Source organism: Xyrauchen texanus, chromosome 6, assembly GCF_025860055.1.
Source record: "Xyrauchen texanus isolate HMW12.3.18 chromosome 6, RBS_HiC_50CHRs, whole genome shotgun sequence".
NCBI lineage: Eukaryota > Metazoa > Chordata > Actinopteri > Cypriniformes > Catostomidae > Xyrauchen > Xyrauchen texanus.
The window spans coordinates 15,161,141-15,186,839 of NC_068281.1; the positions used below are offsets into that span (position 1 = coordinate 15,161,141).

Below are 25,699 nucleotides of genomic sequence, written 5' to 3' on the forward strand. Positions count from 1 at the left end.
TTTTTTTGAACAACAGGGACCAGTTGAGCATTGTCTTTGAACTGGTGGAGAAATTCTCTTCTGCGTCTGGTTTAAGGCTTAATCGATCCAAGTGTGAGCTGTTGCCACTTCATTGTTGTAGTGACTCTGCTATTGATAACATTCCAGTTAAACAGAATGTAAAATATTTAGGTATACATGTATGTAAAAATATTATAGTTAGACAGAACTTAAATTTTTCGAATAGGATACAGAAAACCAAATCGATATTCAATTGCTGGCTACAAAGAGACTTGTCCGTTTTAGGTAGAGTATACTCTCCAAGGCAGAAGGCCTTTCTCGCTTTGTTTACCCTTCCTTGTCTCTTTTTGTAAAGGACTCAATTGCTAATCAAGTCAACAAGACTTTTTTAGATTTGATGTGGAAGAACAAGTCTCATAGACTTAAAAAGAATGTTCTCTCTAACCCTAAAGAAAAGGGAGGTCTAGAGATTTTGGATTTTATAGATGTGGTCAACACATTCAAAATTAATTGGTTAAAAAGGTGCATTCGAAATCCTGATTCTATTTTTTTCTTTATTCCAAACTTTATTTTTAATAAACTGGGTGGGCTCTCGTTTCTTCTAAAGTGTAATTTTCTACCAAATAAATTACCTATCAAATTGTCCAACTTCCACCAACAGTCCCTCTTGGCCTGGAAATTATCCTTCAATCACAACTTCTCACCACACAAATCTCTCCTTTGGAACAACAGCAACATTCTTATTAGGAATAAATCAGTATTCTTCCCTAAGTGGTTCGATAGAGGAATTAATCACGTACTCTGCTTATTTGATGATTCTGGCACCATGCTCTCTTATGAACAGTTTATGGTTGCTGATGATTTCCCAATACCTTTTAAAGATTTGAAATCTATCACTGATGCCATCCCTATCGGAATCAGACAATTAATTAAAAGTCATCTGAGCTATGGAAACAAAGATATCAGACAGCTTTCACTTATGTTGGATAGTTCACTTAGAACTGTCTGATAAAAAATGTAATAATAAGCATATTCGCCGACATTTGCAAAAGAGTAACTCCATTGCTCCAAGGGGGAGGTTTTATTGGAATTCCCTAATAAGTGAAATAAATTGGAAAAAAACATGGTTGATTCCTCACAAATGCTGTATCTCTAATAAAGCTAAAGAGGTCCACTTCAAACTTTTACATAACGTTTACCCTACAAATTGGTTTGTTGCTAAGTTTCTAGATATTGACACATGCTGTAGCTTTTGTAAACAGGACACTGAAACCATTCCTCATTTATTTTTTAATTGTCCAGTTACCAAAAGGTTTTGGGAAGATTTGGGTACTCACTTTCTCCAATCTCAAAATATAACTCACTATAACTCACAGAGCCTCTGTTTCCCACAAGATGGCACCCTGGAGTTTGTATTAAACTTTATAATCTTATATGCTAAGTTCTTTATACACAAGCAGAAATTTAATAAGTCTTCCTTATGTTTTAAACATTATATTTTGGAACTTAATATGCTTCTTAAATCACACAAGCTTGTAAAGAACAAGAAGAATGGAAAACTTTTGTGTCAATATTATGACCTATTCCCCAATTCCTCTTAACATTCTTATTTTTCCACCTTTATTTAGTATATATGTTTTTATTTTTATTTTTAATTTTAATTTTTTTATTTTTTTTCTCTTCTTTTGTGTATGTTGTTCTTTGTCTCTGGTATGGTATGACTGTATAAATGTTTGATTGTATATTGATGGTTTTACACGTTTGTACCCAATGTTGCCTTCAATTAAAAAAAAAAAAAAAAAACACCTCCTTCATTTCAAACAATTCTAGTATAACTATTGCAAATAAATCTTTATTTTTAAGAAAATGGTTTAACAGAGACATTAATCTTATTATAAAAATGTTTGACAATTATGTGAATCTTTTAACTTATGAACAATTCATGATTAATCACAGTTTCCCCGTACATTTTAAGGAGTTTAATTTAGTCATTAAAGCTATTCCTCTAACCCTTATTCAGCTTGTTAAAAGTCATATTTGCTATAGCTTTCCAACAGTAACAAAACCAAAATTAATATTAGATGGTGTTGAACTAACTGATAAAAAAATGCAATAACAAACATATTTGTAAAATTCTTCAAAAACAAAATAAAATTTATCCAAAATAGTTTTGGAGTTCTGTAATTGATAATAATAGCTGGAAGGATGTTTTCCATTTAAATATTGCATTAATAATAAAGTAAAAGAAGTACACTTCAAAATGTTACATACCATCTACCCTGTTAAATCTTTAATCTCAAAATATACTGATATTGATGATTTATGTTGCTTTTGCAAAAGTGAGAAAGAGTTGTTGACTCATTTGTTTTTTGTTTGTAAAGTTGTCAACAGATTTTGGGTTGAACTGGCAGAATGTATCTTTAAGTGAGTGAATATTGACTACTATTTTACATTAGAAGATATAATTTTGTTCTATGAAAACAAAAGTAACGAAGACTTAGAATACATTGTTAACCTTTTTATTTTAATGGCAAAATTTTATATACATAAGCAAAAATATATAAATTCATCCCCTATGATTAAGGTGTTTTCTTTTAAATTTGACTGCTATGTGTCTTCACTACGAATGTTAAAAAACAAAAAGTCCAAAGCCTGTATAAAATCCTATGACAATTTTCATAAAACACCAATTTGTAATTTTCTTGTTTAGAAACAAGTCACTTTTTTTTTTTAAGATTGAATGGCAAAATTAAGGTATATCGTCTATTTTGTTTCTCACCTTTTCTCCCCAATTTGGAATGCCCAATTCCCAATGCACTCTAAGTCCTCATGGTGGCGTAGTGACTCAATCCGGGTGGCGGAGGAACGAATCTGTTGCCTCCGCGTCTGAGACCGTCAATCCGCAGATTTTATCACATGGCTTGTTGAGCATGTTACCGCGGAGACATTCCGTGTGTGGAGGATTTAATCTATTGCAGCACAACTCACCACACACCCCACAGAGCGCGAGAACCACATTAAGGCGACCACAAGGAGGTTACCCCACGTGACTCTACTCTCCCTAGCAACTGGGCCAATTTGGTTGCTTGGGAGACCTGGCTGAAGTCACTCAGCATGCCCTGGATTTGAACTCGCGACTACAGGGGTGGTAGTCAGTGTCTTTACTCGCTGAGCTTTCCAGACCCCAACATGGTCTATTGTTCATCTTTTTAGGGAATTTTATGCAATATGAGGAGTTCTGTCGAAGGTATAACTTTCAGTGTGATTATAAACAATACGAGAAAGTCTGTTTTCCTTATGGTTAGAAATTTAGTGCACCAATTGACTGATGTTCCTCATTGATCATCTTTAAAAAATAAATGGATGTGATTTTGCAGTTGACAGATTTTCAAACAAATTTATACATAACTTAATGACAAATGATACATTTCCAAGACAATGTAGTAGGAATGGGGTGTCAAAGATCTTTTCAGAGGAAATTATAAGGAAACTGAAAACCATGCATTTATCCTTTCCTGTACCACCAGAATATCTGCATAGCTGTATTCAGATACTGGTCTTTTGACTCCTGGCCTGCCTTGTTACAGAAAGACTGATTGAAGCATGAACTCTCTGTTTCTGTCCAGTTCCCTGGCCCTTCCTCCTTTAGCTGGTTCCATCGAGCATGGACTATCTAGTTCCGTCCAGTTCCCTGGCTCCTCCTCATCTGGCTCTCCTCAGCCCTCGGGCTCCACCAACGACTACTGTCCAGCATGATCCACCATGGTCTTTGGAGACCAAGAGTTCTGACCCACAATCTCCACCTCGACCCTCTGTGCCCATGACTCAGCCTAGACCTGTCGACCCATCAGCTCCACCGTGGCTCCTCGGCTCCACCATTGTCTGTCATCCCTTCGCCTACACCGGGGTCCCTTGTCCCTCCGACTCCGCCTTGGTCTGTCGACCCCCTGGTTCCACCACGGACTTCCGGGCCCTTAGCTGTGCCCAGGCCCTCCACTCCTTTGGTTCCACCAGGGTCCTCCATCCCTCTAGCTCCACCCTGGTACTCCAAACCAGCAGCATCAACCTGTTTCTCCAGCCTCCCTAACTTTGCCTTGGTTTTCCATCTCTCGGGCTCCGCCCTTGACTGCTCCACTGTCATGTATTCCCTGTTTGTGCCAAGACTTTTATGCTGAAATTCTTGTTGCTTAGTTCCCTGTGTTAGTTTTGTTTTTTCATTTTATGATTTATTTACCCTCATTGTTTTCCCAGGTGTTCCTCATTCTGTACTTAAGCCCTTGGTTCCTCTGGTTACTTTGTCAGTTTATGCATGTGTTCCTTTATGTTCTGTGCCTCGTTCCATGTGTTTGTTTCGTTATATTCAGAGTTACTTTGTTTAGCTTTCTAAATCAAAGCTGCATTTAGATCCTGCTGATCCTGTTGATTGGACATGATTTGGAAAGGCACATACCTGTACATAAGGTCCCACAGTTAGCAGTGCATGTCAGAGCACAAACCAAGCCATGAAGTCCAAGGAATTGTCTGTAGACCGCAGAGACAGGATTGTATCGAGGCATAGATCTAGGGAAGGGTACAGAAAGATTTCTGCAGCATTGAAGTTCCCAATGAAAACAGTGGCCTCCATCATTCGTAAATGGTACTTTGGAACCACCAGGACTCTTACTAGTGCTGGCTGCCCGGCCAAACTGAGCAATAGGGGGAGAAGGGCCCTAGTCAGGGAGGTGACCAAGAACCCAATGGTCACTCTGACAGAGCTCCAGCATTTCTCTGTGGAGAGAGGAGAACCTTCCACATCTCTGCAGAACTCCACCAAACAGGCCTGTATGAAAGAGTGGCCAGACGAAAGCCACTCCTCAGTAAAAGGCACATGACAGCCTGCCTGGAGGCAACTGAAGGACTCTCAGACCATGAGAAACAAAATTCTCTGGTCTGATGAAACAAATATTGAACTCTTTGGCCTGAATGGCAAGCGTCATGTCTGGAGGAAACCAGGCACCGCTCATCACCTGGCCTATACCATGCCTCGAGTGAAGCATGGTGGTGGCAGCATCATGCTGTGGGGATGTTTTTCAGCGGCAGGAACTGGGAGACTAGTCAGGATCGAGGGAATGATGAATGCAGCAATGTACAGAGACATCCTTGATGAAAACCTGTTCCAGAGCGCTCTGGACCTCAGACTGGGGTAAAGGGTCGTTGTCCTGTTGGAAGATGAACCTAAGCACACAGCCAAGATAACAAAGGAGAGGCTACAGGACAACTCTGTGAATGTCCTTGAGTGGCCCAACCAGAGCCCAGACTTGAACCCGATTGAACATCTCTGGAGGTGTGCCAAACATGTAGCATCATACACAAAAGACTTGAGGCTGTAATTGGTGCCAAAGGTGCTTTAAAAAAGTATTGAGCAAAGGCTGTATGTAATAAATACTTATGTACATGTGAATTTTTTTTTTTTTATCTTTTTTTTTTTTCATAAATTTGCAAAGATTTCAAACAAACTTCTTTCACATTGTCATTATGGGGTATTTTTTGTAGAATTTTGAGGAAAATAATGAATTTAATCAATTTTGGAATAAGACTGTAACATAACAAAATGTGGAAAAAGTGAAGCGCTGCGAAACTTTCTGGATGCACTGTCCATTCATTTGTAGAAGAAGCAGAACTACTGGGAAAAAATGGGGCAGACAGTCAACAATATATACCAGTAACTTTTTATTTATTACATTTTTCAGAATTACAATTTTTTTTTATATTGTAAAATATGACATCCAATAATGAGACAAACTGAGTGTTTATCTCTTCGGGCAACCAATGCGCAGAAACATATACCGTTCCGCTGGATACGCCACTGGACAAGTGGGGTGACTGTTACAAGTGTTTATGCAATCCTTGTGTTGAAACCCTTAAATCTTTCTGTCCTGTCTATCCACATGCCTTTATGTCTATCCTTACCATAATCTCTGTATTGGCCATATAGTACTATGTCATACTGCCATAGACATAAGCAGGCAAGTTGATGACCAATCATTTCCTAGCATGGTCCTTCAAAGGGATACCATTTCCACACATTCAAACCCGTTTTCACAAAAGAATCATGTGAACATCCTCCCAAAAGCAAAAGGCCTTTGCATTCTCGGTTTGATTTTCAATTGTACAAATCTTGGTCCACTTCTGAGGTATCCAGGATATAACGTGACATTCTTTCAATGTTAGTACAGAGCAATAGTTTGAATTTGAGCTCCACCTCCTATGAACCAAAATTCTTAACATCAAGGCATAATGGGGACCAAGTGTGACAATAGCACCTCACATTTGAAGAGGCACTAACATCAGAATGATTCAAATCAACATGGGTAATTGACTACTCTTCACTAGACATAAAGACAGAGAACCATTCCATTCCACACGCAAATGTAATGTAAAAGTGACCATGATATTTAGGATACATTATTGGGATTTTAAATTTCTGTAGGTAGTAATTTTGAGAATGTCACCGATTAGTTGTCAAATCACTGAAATGCTATAGAGTGAGAATAGATCTACACATACATTTCTATGTTATATATTAAAATAATATTATAAAAATTGAATCTAATGGAATCTATGTTTGTAGACCCTAACCATTCTACCAGAGACTCAAAGGGAAAATTATACTAAACTTTTCCACTCAATTTGAGCACCATTTATTTGCCTCCAATTATTCGCAAAACACAATCCACCAAATGAACTGTCAAATGTGCTTTGTTATAAAAGTGTACGACTTTTACTAAATTAAAATGACTTCAACTCTTTCCAAGCTGTCAGCTCACTGTGATATCAAAACATTAAGAGCTGCTCTACAGTAAGTACATTATACAGATTAGGGATGAATATGATGTAGTGAATGTTCACAGTATCAGGGCAGACACAAAAGCAAACTCCTTTAAAATGGGAGCATATGTCCAATTCCGGTTCTGATAATTGGCTCGAAATTGCATCATTTTCAAATGTACATTAATATGAGATCACATGACTGAGCACTGCTCCGCTCCTGGGACCCCTTGTGCTCCAGGAAGATTCAGAGATTCTGGGTCAAAGTTCAAGCCAGGAGGCTGAAATAAGGGACAGAAAATATTTTGATATTCCAAATCATGGCATAATGTATATTTTATATAATACTACTAATAAAAATTAAATAGTAATAACACTCACAGCCTCTCCAGCTAGTTCTTTTGGAGGTTGACCCAAGTCTTGTAGCTGAAGTCCAAATGTCCATGAACAAGGAAAAATTGAATGACAGAATTTACTGGCATTACAGAAAGGTCACAAGCTCTACAAGTAAACATGGGCACAAGTAAAATGTCTACATAGCTGTTCAATTCATGAAAAATCTTACACAAACTTAAAAAAACAAAAAGTAAACTTGTGGCAATATCAGTTAGCAGAACTGAAAAGATAGCTGCAAATGACTTCATAATTGAATTGTTTACCTTCTGCATGAGTTCCAGAATATTTTCAAATGTGTTCTCTCGGTCTCCTTTCTCAAACTGGCTGCATATCTCTCCCATTATCTTGTACTGTTGCTCATACCGGGTGAATTGGTCTGGGGGAAAGGACTGCCTGTTGCTCTCCAGCCATTCAGGATACTAAATTGAGTTATATTGGTCAAATTCAATCATATAATAAATTGTTATATATATATATATATATATATATATATATGCAAGATTTTTGGAAAGGAAATCAAATTTAATTGATGACAGGCATGTACCTACAACAATGGCTCCAGCAATCAGTGATTTCAGTAAGATAGTCATGCAGACCCTAACTGTCATTGTTATCACACCAGAACAGTTTAGTAGACACAGACCACTGGTTAAATTAAAATGAATGTGAAATTAGAAACCTCAACGGAATGGATGTAAAAGGAAGTCCCGCCATACAGGTAATAGCCAATCACCTTTTAGATACAGACATCACCTGTCAGTCAATTTGAGAATGAGTACGCGTATTAGCTGAACCAGCTTGGAAAATAGTGTTTTTTAGCGTTATTGACTTTTTTAGCGAGGCAAAAAAAAAAGAAGCTAAATTTATGAAACCATTGTTGTTACATTTTACTGCTGATTTTAAATATATTTTTTGATCTTGACTGACCCTTATGGAGATTTTGGTCTTCCTCCATTCAAATAGATAAGACTTAGGAAATAGCTTACAGCCTGGCTGAGAGCGTTCCAAAGAAAGACACCTAGTGGACGGTCTTGCCTTGAAATGAACTTTGATCACACTCACCTTTTCTGTTATTTCTTTAAGAGAAGGGTACAAAACCTCTTTGGACAAAAGGTTCTGCATGATGGACTGCATAATAGGGAGAATATTTCCATCTTCACTGCTTCCCTCCCCATTTTCATTCAATCCCAGGTTCTCCAAGGTCTTCACTAGATCCTCTCCGGCAAGTCCTGCACTCTGCATTTAGAGATTACGAGCTGGTTAAATCTGTACACTTTAATTAAGGTGACCTTTTATAAATAACATATTGTATAAAAATAATTCTGTTTCCTTCAATTACATTCCTATATCAAAATTCCAAAAGTGAGTTTACCTGCAGGTTGTCTGCATTTTTTGCCAAACCACTAAGGGTGTCTTTAAGACAGGAGGTGAATTCTTGCTGCGATGCTACATCTGTGCCTACATTAAAACATAGTTCCAAACCAAATGGACTACTAGAATAATAACATATGTATGATGTGCTGAACTTGTATATCTGTACTCAGCATGTACAAAGTGCTCGATTACTCACCTACTTTGCCTGCTGCTTCAGACAGCTTCTGAAAGTGCTGTAGTAGCTCAGGCTCTTCCTGGGCTAGCTCAGTCATAGCTTTTCCCCACTCTTCCCGTGCTTGATTGGCCATCTCCCCATCAAAGAGAGACTCAAAGAATTGACTGTCCTCCAGCAGAGGCGGCTGAGGGTGAAATACAGAAACAAAAAACACTTCAACTAGCAGTCAGCAGCGAGACTGAAAAAAACTCTTTCTAGCAATAAATGCCTTTCTGAACATTACTTAGCTTTTAATATGGCAGTGTGAAACATCTAAGTGTTCATTACCTTCTCTTCACTCTTTCCTCCAGCATCAGTGGGGGCTTCAGGGTTCGCAGGTGGTGCACTGGTCTTGTCAAAATCATCAAGAGCACCTGCAAGTGAGGAAACACTGACCTTTAACACAGCTTATCAGGGGCTTATGCATATCGGAAATTGTTTTATAGTATACTGTCATGTGACTGATTTTATCCCACCGCATGACAGAAATAATAAAGTTTTATAGATGTGATGAGATGCTAACTATTTCCGTTTAGACGCGAAACCTAGCTGGACATAGCTTACAAGTTTGTCTGTGGTTAGACAGACAGACAGCGTGAACATCTCTAATTAATTAGAATTACATGATGCCCAAGTAACGTTATCTCACTGTTACAAATACGACAATAATGTAAGCTTTCAGGCTAGTTGGATGAGCAGCAACTACAATGAAACAACGTCTTTATAAAGGCTAGTTCAGTAAAGGGTAACTCTGTAGAACTCATACATTTGCACAGTTTTATCTGTTGTAACTGTGATATTTCAGTTATACGCTCAAACCTTACTGTCCAATAATTCATCCAGTTCTCTATCTGCTGCACCCTGGTGTTCTGACGCTGACGCCATCTCGCTGCTCAATGACAAACGAAAATGTCGCAAAATAATGACGTCAAATAAAAATTGTCTAATGTTTTTGCATATAATTTTTTTTTACTATGATTGCTTTAATAAGTACATGACAACAGAACAGCCCCATTTACAACTAAAATAACTTGTTTTAAAAAAGTTAATAAAAAGGGGGTAGATCGACAGTTTTAAGTGTAAAATGTAGGTATAAAAGGCTATACATTAAAATATATATTAGGTTACATAATAATAAGATAAAAAAGGAAGTTTCAAGGCTTTAAAAAAATTCTAACCATTTTTGGCTTCACATTTGTTGTTGTTGTTGTTTTTATTTTTTACCCCTATTAATGTATTACAATAATGAATTATTTCTATTGTTAAGTGTGTAAAATGGTGTATGTGATGACTATTCACATTTATTAATAAAACAGTCCATACATTAGCAAAAACTATTATGATATGGCATGCTTTATGTTCACTATTATGCTCAAAATAAAACAAAACATGTTTCTTTAATGTATATCAATACCTGTATTCACCCTTAATATAATATAGTATACCAAATCACACCAAAACAATTTTGAATAGATAAGCGATAGAGTTGTCTTAGAACCAATTAACCGTGTTATTATTACATTATTTTTTTGTGTTTTTATTGTTATGCGTTCTGAAGATATTCTATTAATCTTTTTACTTGGTGTCGTATTTATACTTTTATATTTTTACTTGGACTATTTATAACACATTTACATACACAAATGCAAGGTAACTGCTTCAAAACCCAACTTTGCTCTTTTCTTTATTGATTTAAAATGACGACTCCTTGTGCACTACTTCAGACAAGAAAGCGAGCGAAACATTGACTCATTATAAAGATAACTGGAGGGGTTATTTATTTATTTATTTATCACATCGGTAATTGCATTGATTTGTGTCGTTTTATTTATTGTGTCGTTACAGTGCCCCCTACTGCTCAACTCATTTGCGTTAATTTGGTCACTATCGCAATTTATCTTTTGGTTCTACTTTTTGTTAAGAAAATAAACATTTTATTTATTGTATTTTCATTAACCAATATATTGTATACACGCACTGTAAGGGCGTTTACTTTTCACAATAAAACTAATACAAATGAATCTACGGTGACAAGGAGGGGACATATTCGGCTCACTTGGTTATGTCGTGGCCACGACATATTAACCCATGGGAACGTGATAATATGCAGTGGCCAAGAGGTATTCATTTGTGGGAATGTCATATTAAATCGTTTGAACGTGATAATAAGTCGTGGCCACGATATCATTTTGTCGAGGTAAAATGATAGTATACCCTCCTGGTCACCGTACGAATAAAATGTGTGATTTTATTGCACTTTTTTGCGGACTATGGAAATGAACTGGGAGAATGAAATCATTTGAGAGTGGGCGGGGCTATTACTTCCGCTTCCTAGCCAGAGTTCCCTTTTGGCGTGTTTTTGTGTCACGAGAGTGCAGCGCCAAAAAGCCACGTTTTGTTGAAGGTCCGCGCGCGTTTATTCTACAGCAGAATCGAAGGGACGTTAAAGTTGGTAAGGCACCAGGTTTACATTTAAACGTATGTTTTTCTGTTATTCAGTATTTTATCTTGTTTAATAAGACTCGGAAACGGTCGATCGGTGCTGCAGGCCTGGATTTATCTTGCTTAGGCCCCTTACCTCAGCCTGCCCGAGTTTGAACTCAAGAGTTGCATGGGATTTAGATAGCGAGTCATCGCGAAAATAATGGTACGGTGTGAGGGCTTAGGCCTTCTGTTGTTCGGTACTTTCAAGTTGGTTTTAAATTATATATCCTTTATGTGAATGCTGTATCATGCTACAATGTTGTTGGTCTGTAACTCAGATACGAAACCGTATCTAAGGCGAGTTAATATAGACAAGGAGTAGTTGTGCATTTCACGCCCACACGCCTTAGCAGAGTTGCGCGGGTCTTTTGCTTCCTTTTAGCAAACAACTTTCAGTAATCATTAATGCAGTCAATGCTTATGCCATTTTGAACTTTAAATAAATGTTGTGCACATGCAAATATTTTACTCTACGCGAGACAGATTCTCAATATGTTGTATGCTATGAAATGTTGTGGACTCTTGATGTATGGGTAATTGGCCTTTTTGGAGTAAATGGTCACAAAGGTTTCCGCATAGAAGTTGTGTGTGTGTAAATATATACACACTAGATGTGACATGTTGGTTCGTGCTTAAAATGCCTAATTTGTAAATGGTGCCGGAATGTGCATCTTTCACCCCTCTTATCAACTACTTATGTCTGCAGTATTTTTACACTTGACATTTTCTTTCCATTTTAACCAATACTTAAAAATTGTATGTTTATGTAACCAAAATAAGAAAATGTTTATTGGTTTGTTGTAAAAAGGGTAACAATGTTGGCTATTAAAGAGATAGTTAACCCTGAATTGAAAATTCTCTCTTACCCTCATGCCATCCCAGATGTGTATGACTTTCTTCTGTGAAACACAAAGATTTTTAGAAGAATATTTCAGCTTTGTAGGTCCTCACAATGCAAGTGGATGGATACCAACATTTTCTCCAAAATAGACAGGCTAATCCACAAAAATCCAATGGTTAAATCAATATCATCAGAAGCAATTTAGTGGGTGTAGGTGAGAAACCGATCAATATTTAAGTCCTTTATTACTGTTAATTCTCCTCCCTGCCGAGTAGGTGGCAATATGCACACATAATTCAAGTAACCAAAAGGAAAAGAATGTGAAAGTGGAGATTGATCGTACAAAAGGACTTAAATATTGATGTTTCTCACACACTTAATCATATCGCTTTTGAAGACGTGGATGTTCCCACTGGAGTCTTATGGTTTACTTTTATGCTGCCTTTTTATGCTTTTGGAGCTTATAAGGTTTGGTACCCATTCACTTGCATTGTATGGACCTATAGAGCTTAAACATTTCTTCTGAAAATCTTAATTTGTGTTAAGCAGAATAAAGTCATACATATCTGGGATGGCATGAGGGTAAGTGAAATGAGAGAATTTAAAATTTTGGGTAAATTATTTTAGAGATTTTTGTGTAGGCAGAAAAGACTCAAAGTGAGGTGCTAAAAATACACGCTGAAACTATAGCAGTCTTAAAGGCTGATGGTTGTTATGCTTTTTCCACAGGTCATATCAGAAGGTGGCTCGTCTTTTTGCCCATCTTTTAGTTGTATTTATTTACCCAACTACCACAACTTTTTTGTCAGCATGTATTTTTATTACCTTATTTTGTTTTTGGTATCTGCAAAGTTGGGATCTGTGACTGCTCTTCATGGCAGTTAGAAGGGGACACATTAGATACTTAAAAGTGAGTAGAAATTGTGTCCATCAGGGACTGAATGTGGATTTCCAACAATCTGAACCCATATACTGTACATTTTAGGCTGGAGTTAGTAGTGTTTTGTGCTTTTAAGGTGTTTTCATCTTTGTAGTGCTGTAGCCTATGAGATGAGCATAATAATTGTGGCAATAGAAAATGCGGCCGACTTAATATTATTAGCTTAATATCGCATGATATCTATTTTAAACGGCAAATGCTGTTTTATAGGAGAAACTTGCAATCAAAGTGGTCACACAGCAAGTGACCTGAAGTGTATGAGTGATTTCAAATCAGAACCTCCCATGTTAGGTTGTAGGAGTGTCGGTAATAATGCCTGTTTGTTTCAGCCATGAGGGTTGACTGGCAACTCTAGAGGAATACGCAATAAGACCGCTCTTCTAAAATGAATGGGGCACGCTGTCTGCTATCAGATTAATCAATGGTGACCACAGAGAATAGTTCCTTGTGCACCTTCACCTAAAATGCCTTTCAGTGCGATTGTGTCCAAAGATTATTTTATATGTACAAGAACATCAGTCCCATTGACATTTGTTGTTGTCATTTATTGCTAATAGTGTTGTCAAACGTACCGGTACTTCGGTACCAAGTCAAGACTAAAAAATGTCACATCACAATACCAGTGATTCTGCAGTACCAGTAGTACCGAACACAAACTGAATGCAGTACACGCACACTGTCTGACTTGCAGACAATTAATCAAGAGGCAAAAACACTATCAATGTAGAGGTCAGCAATAGAAACCAATCCAACATCCCTCCAAGAGGCATAAGCACTGTCCAAATTGGAAGGGTGGAATAGAGGTTTAGAGTGTAATGGGGATATCAAAGGGGTGATATGAAGACCAAAATGCTATAAAAATATAAAGAGCGTATATTTGCTGCCCAATAATATATTAGGAAGATCCAGACCACACAATTTTTTTGGGTCTTTTTATTCCAAAGAAAATTTGAAATAGCGCTGTCAAGTGTAACAAAGGACAACTTTGGAATAAAAATAGGAATACATTGAAATAAATATACAAATTTGGGGAGCATGCTCATCTTAATACATATCCCTACCAACCAGGGACAGAGGAAGGAGAGACCAACGACTAAAATTCTGTGCAAGACGACCGAGCAATGATATAAATTTGAGGTCAAATAAGTCTGAAAAACGTTTTGTCACATTTATGCCTAAATACCTAAGGATCTGAAAGGCAGAGATGCTAATGGGTATTCCAAGGCTGCTTTATTAATGGGCATTAATGCACTTTTACTCAAATTTAACTTGTAGCCTGAAATTAGACCAAACTGCCATGAGGTCCAGCACCAAGGGGATGGCGGTGCCAGGGTCCGACACATATAACAAAAGATACGTTACAACAAAAGATCGTCCGCGTATGAAGACAATTTATTCTCCTGCCCTCTCCTTTGTATGCCAGCCATCGCGCTGGATCTGAGAGCAACCGCCAGAGGCTCAATGGCTAATGGGAATAACAGCGGGGAGAGTGGGCAGCCCTGTCTAGTCCCACGACCAAGGGAGAAATACTTAGAATAGTTATTATATGTTCATACACAGGCCATTGGGGACGTGTATAAAAGCTATAAACTGGTCGGGAAAACCAAATCTCCTCAGTGTGAGGAACAAATAAACCACACGACTCTATCAAAAGCCTACTCAGCATCCATGGAAATACCGTAATTTCCGGACTATAAGCCGCAACTTTTTTCCGACGCTTTGAACCTCGCGGCTTATACAATGACGCGGCTAATATATGGATTTTTCCCGCTTTCACATTTTATAAAAAAAAAAAAAAAAACTTTCTGTGGCGTGCTCAGTTTTTTGGCGTGAAGCTTTCATTAGACCAATGAAATTGCCGAACGGGTTAAGGTCAAACAACTTTTTTGTTTACTGTTTATATTAAATCGAGCAGCTCAAACTTCCCATTATTCTGATTACGGTAGTCATTTTGTCACCCTCACCATGGCAAAGACATGGAGAAACGCATATGATGCTGCTTTCAAGTTGAAGGCGATTGATCTGGCTGTTGGAAAAGGAAATAGAGCTGCTGCACGGGAGCTTGGTCTTAATGAGTCGATGATAAGACGTTGGAAACAGCAGCGTGAGGAATTGACTCAGTGCAAAAAGACAACTAAATCTGAGGCTATTCTGAGGCTATTCAACTCCGACACCGAAGGAGATGACTTCAGTGGTTTCAGTGCACAGGACGAGGAAGATAGTGACCAATGACTTTCTTGGTAGGCTACTGTTTACTGCAAATGTTTTATTACAAGCCGTGTGTTTCAAGTGCCCTGCTTCACGTGTCCTTCTTGGGAAAACTGTCACACGGGCACCAGTGTGACAGTTTTCAGCAGGGCACTTGACGTTCCAGGTAAGGCTTTTAATGGCCACAGCAATGTTTACAATCAATTTTATAAAGTTTCTCAATTCTTCTATGCACCAACACTAGACTGACGTGTGTCACTCTCTCAGCTCTGTGGCTGCTGCCTTTTATGCCGCTCTCCCCATGTTTACTGAAATTAGACACCGGTGTTAGACATAATTTAGCTCAGATGTAAGCTTACTGCTTTTCTCTCCGGACGGCGCTTGACCACGCCCCGCTGCCACACCGTGTTTCGTTAAAGCCTATTTATTTTTGTTACAAGCCGTGTTTCGTTAAAGCCTGTGTAAAGTTAATTTGTTTCAATGTACCGGTAGGCACCTGCGGCTTATAGACAGGTGCGGCTTATTTATGTTCAAAATAATATTTTTTTAAAAAATCAGTGGGTGCGGCTTATATTCAGGTGCGCTCAATAGTCCGGAAATTACGGTAACTAATTCTGGGACTTCATTCGAAGAAGCATAGAGGATATTCAAGAGGCATCTAATATTGTGAAAAGAGTGTCTATTTTTAATAAACCCTGTCTGGTTTGGTGAAATTATGGTTGGAAGAACCGACTCCAAACGTCTCGCCAGAATCTTAGCCAATAATTTCACATCTGTACAGCCTGGTATAGCAAGGTCAAATGTAACTGCTGCATGATCTGAAATTACAATATTGTTAATAGGGCTGGGACAACACGTCAACGTCATCGATGACGTCGACGCAAAAAATACGTAGACGCAAAATATGCGCGTTGATTCGTCGGACCCAAAACAAAGATGGCAAAGAAACAACACGAGTGGCTCCTCAGACTATCAGAAGTGCAAGGTGGCATGCACTCGTTCCTCTAAAGTATGGAAATTCTTTAATTTAAAAGGAAACAATTCCGTGATGTGTCGTCTTTGCAAAATGGAGATGGCCTTCCATTCTAGCACCACGGCAATACACCAGCAGATGACAGAGCACCGTAAGTTTTTTTTTCAACTCCCCACTTTGCACTCGATGTTGGAGTAGGCTATAATACGTTGTCGACACCTAAAGTTTTCGCTTATAGCTATTAATAATGCGCTTATAGCTATGAATGTCGTGAAAAATACATAGAGGACACTGACAATGCGCTGACAGACAGGACCAAGCAGGTAACATTTAATAAAGTCAACTTTCAAATTTGTTCATTCAAAGAAAATTAAATCATAAATAGGCCTACTATTTTGTGGCTCTTTAATGTGTCATGACAGATTGCCTCAGTTAAAGCTGCTCATGAACCGATCATCTTTTCCTTGGTTAATTTATAGCATCAAATAGGCTAAACATGAATGTAGCCTACATCAGAAGGACTGTTGTTTTAACCGCGGAAAGATATCAGTACAGTAGCCTACAATCCATTATTCAAATTCAAATCCACCGACGTTAATCTTCTCTCTCGTGACTACTTTGTCGGACAGAAATGGTGTATTATGATTGATCAGATCGCCAGTCAATCAAACTCCCAGCAAATATTTTTTTTTTTTAACATTTTATACACCCCCACCCCCGATGAAACCGGTATTACCGGTGTTGTCACAAGTCGATTAATCGAATCGAAATCGAATCGGACTGAAAAAATTAATCGTTAGATTAATCGATGCATCGAAAAAATAAATCGCTAGATTAATAGTTTAAAAAATAATCGTTTATCCCAGCCCTAATTGTTATAAATGCATGAACTGACCAATGAAAGCAGTTTATTATCAACCAGAAAGTAGTCAATATAAGAGAAAGAGCGATGTACGGGAAAAGAGAATTGTTTTGTGTTAGGATTGAAAACAACGCCAAATATCCGAAACGGCATATTGCGCCATAAAAAGCTGAATAATCCTACCAGATTTAGACTGTGCATAAGGCCTAGAGGAGGAACGGTCGAGAAGAGGGTCTAAACGGCAGTTAAAATCCCCACCCAGAATTTGTTGGCTGGAATGCAGATCAGGGAGGGAAAACAACATTTAAAAAAAAAAACCTCGTCATCCCAATTAGGGCCATATATGTTTGCCAAAATCAAGCGAACCCCATTGATCTGTCCTCTAAGAATAATAAAATGTCCATTTGGGTCTGAGATGACCTCAGAAACTGAAAAAGGAACTGATTTATGGATGAGAATAGCTACACCTCGAGACTTACTAGGGAAGCCAGAATTGTAGAGCTGGCCTACCCAGCCCTTTCAAATTTTTAGATGGTCAAAGGGGTAGCAGCATTTGATGCACAAGAATTGCATACTATAAAAGGACGCCAAAAATAAACAAGTCTGCTCAGAGTGAAATAGAATCCAAATGATCCTACTATAGGTTCAGACTCTGTATAAATTACATTTATGCTCCTTTTATGTGGCTTTTGGAGCTTCAAATTTTGGCACCCATTCACTTGCATTGTGCAAACCTACAGAGCTGAAATATTCTAAAAATCTTAATTTCTGTTCTGTGGAAGAAAGTAAGTCATACACTTCTGTGTTGGCATGAGGTTGAAAATCATTAGAGAATTTTTTTGTCGCCAGTTGTAGAAATCAGTATCTGCAAGATGTAATCAAAAGTGTCCTATGTGGGACAGCCACATTATAAGTAATAATTAAAAATGTCATTTTGTGAAGATTTTAAACAAAACTGAATGCTTTTTTTGCATGTATGAAATGGTTCAGATTCCATATGTATATAACCTCTATGGAATTTTGTTTCTTTTCTTCTAGGACGTATATGACATGTCGAACGGTTACGAAGATCACATGGCCAATGAGCTTAAAGACTCCAAAACAAACCTTATCGTCAATTACTTGCCTCAGAATATGAGCCAAGATGAACTGCGGAGTCTCTTCAGCAGCATTGGAGAGGTGGAATCTGCAAAACTTATTCGTGATAAAGTAGCAGGCAAGTATTTATCTGCACACTGATTTCAAATCAAGCAAAAACAAAACTGATTTTATTCTCTGGTATTTTTCCATTCATGGTTAATAGATATTAGGGATGCTTAATTATTCTACAGGGTTTTAAAGTAGTTTTTTCTGGAAACTGTGAGGTGATGTAAATTTAGTTTTTAAAAGGTTTACACCTTAATGCAAAAAGAAAAAACCTTTATGGGGAGTCGCCCTGTTTATACAGAGTTTTGTTATCATTAGTTATGTTTTACTACCTTTATTTGTGTTGTCTGACAACTTATTTTTATTTTTCTCAGACCTTTCCCCACATGTGAAATCATTATGGATGGATTTATTTGTTTGGAGGCAATATTCTTTCCTAAAGTTTAACATTTGATAATGCGATGTTTTTTTCCTTTTGTATTTGGAACGTTTCAACTTTTTTTTTTTTTGTTTTGTTTTGTTTTATTGTTTTCCTTTTTTTTTTTTTTTCTCTAGGCCACAGTTTAGGGTACGGATTTGTTAACTATCTTAACCCTAGTGATGCAGAAAGAGCTATCAGTACTCTCAATGGACTGAGACTACAGTCTAAAACTATCAAGGTAATGTGACAAAAGGTGCTCCTCTGTAAAGTTAAATTGTGTCATTGCTTCAGTCAGACCTCAGTTTCATTCAAGGTAGTGAGACCAAGGCAGTGAGAGCATTGTAAAACCTGTTTGAAGGAATTCTGAGTAGATTTGCTTGGAAATCTGTTTGGTCGTGGCCTTTTCTGGCTTATACAAAATTGCAGATTTATGCGTTTTTAAGGATTTATTTTATTCTCTGTGGAGTTTAAAATAATGTATAAATTCTCTAGAGGATTTTCTTTTTAGTTTGGTTATGAAATTTGACAGGGTACCACTTTTCTAGTTGTAAGGAAATAAGCCATGGTTAGTGAATGAAATGGTTTCTCCATTTAAAAACTCTAACTTAAAACATGGATTTTAGTTTTTTAGTTTATCTTTCAAATTAACATATTGCAAATTTTATTCAATTATTTGTTTACCCTCAGGGGAGGTAGTCCTTCATACATTTATCTTTTAACTTTGGTCTTCCTGACAGGTGTCATATGCCAGGCCAAGCTCTGACACCATAAAGGATGCCAACCTCTACATCAGTGGGCTGCCTAAAACAATGACACAGAAGGACGTAGAAGACATGTTTGCACATTATGGCAAAATAATCAACTCCCGTGTGCTTGTCGATCAAGCCTCAGGTTGGTAGATGAGTCAAGTTTTTACATCAGATGTAATGTTCTGTAGGCTTGCATGCGTTTTAAGCTAACTATTTGTGATTTGTCACATTGCAGGACTATCTCGTGGGGTAGCCTTCATTCGCTATGACAAGAGAGCAGAGGCAGAGGATGCGATTAAGGACTTGAATGGGCAGAAGCCACCAGGTGCTTCCGAGCCCATCACTGTAAAATTCGCTGACAACCCCAACCAAGCTAAAAACACACAAGTTATTTCCCAGATTTACCACACACCGTCTCGCCGCTTTGGGGGGCCAGTCCACCACCAGGCCCAGAGATTCAGGTATCAATCTGAATGTTGAAAAAAAAGGGTTTATCCATTTAACTAACTGCATAACACGTAGCTCTTTATTTGACATCACTCTCAGGCATACACAAATGTATGTTTTGGTGAATCATATTAATGCATAGAAACTGAAGTAGAGGTTGACAGAGTGGATTTTGCCGAAACGATAACAGGTGGTGGAAAATCAAATTTCTTAGTCTTTCCTTACTATCACGGGCACCGACATTAAAGCTTCAAGTGTCCAAAATTTATAAAATCCCAGATGCATTATTTTTTTTGCAACCAAAATTCTAAAAATAACCAGAAAATGTATGATTTTGGTGCATAACGTAGGACTTTTTACTATAAAAAAAAAGTCTAAAATACACCGGGGACTTTTATTTTGAAATGACAGAATTGGCTCCATTGCAATGCTCCAAGTGTTAGTATGTAAGGAGTTTATATATAGTGCATTCAGAAAGTATTGTGACCCTTTCATTTTTTATTTTTTTTGTTGATGTTGCAGCCTTATGCTAAAATGCTTTAAATGATTCAATCTATCACATCAATTTACACTCCATACCCCCAACGACAAGGCCAAAAACAGATTTTTTAAAATGTATTCAAAAGAAAAAACTCATATCACATTGACATATGCATTCAGACCCTTTGTTATGACACTTGAAATTTAGCTCAGGTAAATCCCATTTCTCTGCATCATCTTTGAGATGTTTCTGCACTTTGATTGGAGTCCACCTGTGGCACATTCAATTGACTGGACATGATTTGGAAAGGCACACACCTATCTATATAAGGTTTCTAAGCTGAAAATGTATATCAGTGCAAAATCCAAGCCACGATGTCAAATGAACTGCCTGCAGAGCTCAGAGACAGGATTGTGTTGAGGCACAGATCTAGGGAAGGCTTCAAAAATGTTTGGCTGCGTTAAAGGTTCCCAAGAGCACAGTGGCCTCCATTATTCTTAAATGGAAGTCGTTTGTAACAACCAGGACTCTTCATAGAGCTGGCTGCCCAGCCAAACTGAGCAATCGGGGGAGAAGGGCCTTAGTAAGAGAGGTGACCAAGAACCCTACTGTCACTCCAGTGAGCTCCAGAGGTCATGTGTGGAGATGGGAGAAACTTGCAGAAGGACAACCATCACTGCAACACTCCACCGATCTGGGCTTTATGGCAGAGTGGCCAGACGGAAGCCTCTCTTCAGTGCAACACTGTGAGAAACTAGATTCTCTGTTCCAATGAAACAAAGATTGAACAGTTTGGCCTCAATTCCAAACTCCATGTCTGTAGGAAACCAGGCACCACTCATCACCTGCGAAATACCATCCCAACGATGAAGCATGGTGGTAGCATCATGCTGTGGGGGTGTTTTTCAGCGGCGGGGACTGGTCAGAGTTGAACGAAAGCTGAATGCAGCAAAATACATTCAATTAATGAAAACCTGGTCCAGAGCATTTAGGACCTCAGAATGGGCTGAAGGTTTTTTCTTCAAACAGGAAAATTAACTTAAGCACACCACCAAGACAAAGAGTGGCTTAAGGCCAAAGTATACATGGCGCATCTGCATTGCTGATCACTCCGTGCACAGTATGCGTGACATAAATTTTGTCGTAATCCGCCACCGTCCAGATTTTCTTGACATGCGGACACTGTCATCGTCTGTGCGCATCGTCTGCGCATGTGCCGGCGGCCATTGACTCTAAAGACTACTAAAAGAGTAGCACAAAGAAGTTGTAGTAGGCATGTGTCAAATGCGTTCGTATTCACTTGAGCTCAGAAGAGTATACTCAAAGGCAACACGGTCGACCAGGTGCGAGGTGATCCAGAACATGCAAAAACTAAGTATACCTGGGCCTTTGCAAACAATTCTGTGAATATCCTTTAGTGACCCATTCAGAGCCTGGACTTGAACCCAATTGAACATCTCTGGAGAGACATGAAAATGGCTGTCCACAGACGGTCCCCATCCAACCTGACAGAGAGGATCTGCAAAGAAGACAGAAAATCCCCAAATCTAGGTGTGCAAAGCATGTCGCATCATACCCAAAACGACTTGAGGCTGTAATTGCTGCCAAAGGTGCTTCAACTAAGTACTGCGTTAAGGGTCTGAATACTTATGTCAATGTGATATTTCATTTTTTTTTTTATATATATATAAATGGCAAAGTTATTTAAAAAAAAATGTTGTTTTTGCTTTGTCATTATGGGGTATAGAGTGTAGATATGTGAAAATATAATTAAGGATTTTAGCATAAGGCTGCAAATTTCTTGCGTTACAAGTGATTATTGCTGTGTGGCAGTTTGCATATTATATTTTTCTGCTCTGTTGAGTTTTGTGAACCTACGCCACAGATGTTGCACCTGTTTTAATAACAAGCTTAATTGTATTAACTTGTTTAGGAACAGTTCCGTTCTGTTGGTGTTTTTTTCAGGGTTTTCCTGGGTCAAAAATTGAGTAGCCCAAGTGGTCTCGCTCTGTGCTCTCCTGTAAATATCAGGAATCCTGCTGGACTCGTGCAGATTAAACATATTAAGTGCTTATGAAACTCCAAAAGCAAGATGAATGTTATTGAATTTGCTTGGGTGGCTGCTGAAAGTTTTTCAAACCCTTTCCATGTTTCTTAAATTCTCTCTCACGTGAAGCCCTACCCACTGATGGAGAAGCCCAAGCTACACACATGGATATTTACAAATTACAATATGCAAAATCTCTATTGATTGACACTTTATATCATTGCCGCGTTGTACTGTATATCGCCCAGCCCTAAAAACTATCTGCATAGATTTTTGGCAATAACCGTTTGTTCCAAAAAGCAATTATCGGCACTGATATATCAGTCTACCTTTTCTGGGAAGTAGCAGTCATGGTTCAGCTTTTAGCTTTTCTTTTTTTCTGTGTACAGAATTATTTGGTTTTGGAGTGCATTAATAGCTATGCCTTCAACATTTGTGAATTTCTGTATACCTAGTCACAGATGATGCACTTTCTTGTCTTAAGGTTTTCTCCCATGAGTGTGGATCATATGAGCAGCATGTCTGGTGTTAACATGCCTGGGAACTCCTCATCAGGCTGGTGTATTTTTATCTACAACCTGGGGCAGGATGCAGATGAAGGCATTCTCTGGCAGATGTTTGGGCCCTTTGGAGCTGTCACAAATGTCAAAGTGATCCGCGACTTCAACACCAACAAGTGCAAAGGATTTGGATTTGTTACCATGCCAAACTATGAAGAGGCAGCCATGGCTATTGCCAGTCTCAATGGCTATCGGCTTGGGGACAAGATTTTACAAGTGTCGTTCAAAACAAGCAAGTCACACAAGTAGAAAACATGATTAACAGGCTTACTTCACCAAGATGTCTCGTGTTTCCTACAGTGCCAGAGAGGCTGGCAAAGTTTGAAAAAAGAAACTTATTTTTAGTGTAATCTCTTTGCAAATTTTCACGTTTCTCAGTCTCATTTAGACATCTGTTTGACAGTTTCTTTTTTAAGATTCAAGTTTTTGGATGCTTCAAATGCAAGTGTTTTTAGGCATTCTGGTTGTCCCAACATTTGACCAATTCTATATTTGATAAAATAATGCGTGTCTCAGTCATTAGCCTGAAAATGTTGCAATGTGCCATATGTGTGGTCAAACCCTTAATTCACCCACCAGATGCTGGCTTTAAGACTCTGGATTTTACATTTAACAGTACCAGTCAACATCTTGCATTGCTCTTCAGTATTTATGATGCCTTAATTTTACGTCTTGATTCTTCTTGCCCTCAAATGTAGCACTTTTTGGTTTTGCAAGAATATCATTCAGATCTTGAAATTTGAGTTTTAAATCCAGCATTCGGAGTGCTCAATACATTGAGGCAATGGCATAGGAAGCAGAGTGTCTGTAAAATGTTAATAAGCCTTTGTTTAGTGAGGGGAAAGACTGATCAATCTTGTGTAAGGGACCCTCTGAGAAGACTAAGAAGGACCAAAGACATATGGACGGAAGGTTTAGTTTACCCAACAGAAGTGCTGGTTGTACATCCCTAAGCATAGTCCAAATATATTTGGACATCAGAATTCTTGATACTGAGTATTTATGTAAAAATGTAATAACATTTGAGCATCAGCATCTTATGTTTCAGATTTGCTTTTTAGTTTTTTTTGGTTTGTTTTTCCTCTTGGTAAAACATACTTCAAGTTTAGGTTGGTTATTTGAAAATAGATACAAGTACTAATCCACATGCTTTTTAAGACTGCCTTGTGATTATTATTTTGTGTTTTGTTCTTTTTCTTTTTTGCTTTTGTTTCCTTATGGAACCTTTCATTTTCATTGTTTCACATGGCATATACAATCATTAAATTTTTTTTGTTTTGAACTTTGTTTTGTTTCCTTTTTTTCTTAATTTATCTTTTAGTTTAATTCGTTTTTTTTTTATGTATCTATTTAGAGGCACAGTACAATACATTTCCATATTTACAGGTACATTCAATGAAGTCGGCAGTTTTTATCTTCGAGTCACTGTAGTTCACTAGAGGAATACTACATTACCATAATTTATTATTTTAATTGAGTATTTTATTATTTCACTTTTGTGTGCTTTTAAGGCATTGGACCAAATTGTAAAGATACCACTTGGCTATCTGACATTGGTTGACTTCATATTTAATTTGGTCGATGGAGTGTCATGATTGTGTTCACTTCGTGATGTGCCCCTTTCTCAACAGTTCACACTTGGCTTTGTTCAGAGTTTTTTTATTTGTGTTTTTCTTACCGGAAATTCTCATTGAGGAGTGGTGGCAAATGTTGAAAGAGGACCACAGACTCCTGCAAATGTAAAAGTGAAGTTATCTTCAAACTGTTGTCCATAGATTGTACAGCCGTATCACTCTAATCCCTCCGGTTTTACTCCTAAAGTCTTCCAGCAGCTCATAAAACCCTTCATATAGGTTTGCCTGCAGCTGAGTGAAATTTGCGAATTATCCAAGATGTGTCTCATAAGAGCCCAGATGGGTTTTTTGCTCCCTCTGGTACAAGACTTGAGGTTTGTATTGTGTGTGTGTGAGCTTGTATTTATATTTTTGGTGACATCTTAATTGGCCTGTACAGCTATACTCTATATTCAAACTACAGAATTGTTATACTAGGCAGCAGTTTACAAAACTTGGATGAACCAGCATCACCTGTTACTTTTAAAAATGATTCATGTGAACTTAATAGCAGCTTAGTAGAGTAAAGCTTTCGTTTCTTCTGTCATCACTTTCGGTTGCATGTCTTTGGTTAAAAAAAAAAATGCTTGATGGCATTCTCTGAAAGTGGATGTTTTGGCATAATGTGTGCAACACTGCAAAATCGTTAGTCATAAGAGTTAAAATACATCAACCTTTTACATGTTCATCTTTCTGATATCCTGAGGTTTTTAAGATTAAACGGGCCCATGAATGCTCTGAGATGCCAGTTGTAAGATTAACATGTAGAATTACCTGCTGGTTGAACAGCCTTAATTTATGTTGGAAATACTGGAAGATTACTAAATGGAAGAATTATTTATTTAGCACATTGTGTATTGGTTAAAGTGTTGATATTTATGAGTGATTTTTATTTTTATTTTTATCCAATACTTTGATTCTACAGCAAAAGACATCTGTTATGAGGTACTGTCTAACATGTAGTTGTGAAATAAAATATCAGGCATCGTTGCAAAATTGGATAATTGTGTCTTGGTGGAAATTTGGGCATACAACTATTTTCTTATCTCTGATTATGATTAACAACTATTTTCTTATCTCTGATTATGATTATAGAAGGTGTATATTGCAAAACAAGCCTATCAGCTAGTAATTTC

At 37.8% G+C, this 25,699-nt stretch overlaps 2 protein-coding genes across 2 annotated transcripts; one reads left to right on the plus strand and one right to left on the minus strand.

Annotated features, from left to right (window-relative positions):
• Positions 1-5,701: 5,701 nt before the first annotated feature.
• On the minus strand, positions 5,702-9,696 carry LOC127645290 (peroxisomal biogenesis factor 19-like). Its single transcript, XM_052128859.1, has 8 exons — positions 9,616-9,696; positions 9,080-9,165; positions 8,774-8,936; positions 8,576-8,661; positions 8,266-8,439; positions 7,467-7,622; positions 7,189-7,233; positions 5,702-7,088 (listed from the first exon to the last, which is right to left on the minus strand). Exons 1-8 carry the CDS (start codon positions 9,674-9,676, stop codon positions 7,002-7,004), a joined length of 858 nt encoding a protein of 285 aa, XP_051984819.1. The 5' UTR covers positions 9,677-9,696; the 3' UTR covers positions 5,702-7,001.
• A 1,441-nt stretch (positions 9,697-11,137) lies between these two features.
• LOC127645015 (ELAV-like protein 1) lies at positions 11,138-25,588 on the plus strand. The gene is made up of 6 exons (XM_052128508.1): positions 11,138-11,243; positions 18,138-18,315; positions 18,801-18,904; positions 19,404-19,557; positions 19,651-19,876; positions 22,875-25,588. The coding sequence occupies exons 2-6, from the start codon at positions 18,150-18,152 to the stop codon at positions 23,197-23,199; spliced, it is 975 nt and encodes a 324-aa protein (XP_051984468.1). The 5' UTR covers positions 11,138-11,243; positions 18,138-18,149; the 3' UTR covers positions 23,200-25,588.
• Positions 25,589-25,699: the final 111 nt, after the last annotated feature.

Coding starts and splice junctions, on each gene's coding strand:
- LOC127645290 (XM_052128859.1), bottom strand. CDS start 9,676: ATGGCGTCAGCGTCAGAACACCAGGGTGCAGCAGATAGAGAACTGGAT. Junction 9,166..9,615: donor ACTGGATGAATTATTGGACA/GTAAGGTTTGAG, acceptor CCTCACTTGCAG/GTGCTCTTGATGATTTTGAC. Junction 8,440..8,575: donor AAAATGCAGACAACCTGCAG/GTAAACTCACTT, acceptor CTCTAAATGCAG/AGTGCAGGACTTGCCGGAGA.
- LOC127645015 (XM_052128508.1), top strand. CDS start 18,150: ATGTCGAACGGTTACGAAGATCACATGGCCAATGAGCTTAAAGACTCC. Junction 18,905..19,403: donor TACAGTCTAAAACTATCAAG/GTAATGTGACAA, acceptor TCTTCCTGACAG/GTGTCATATGCCAGGCCAAG. Junction 19,558..19,650: donor GCTTGTCGATCAAGCCTCAG/GTTGGTAGATGA, acceptor GTCACATTGCAG/GACTATCTCGTGGGGTAGCC.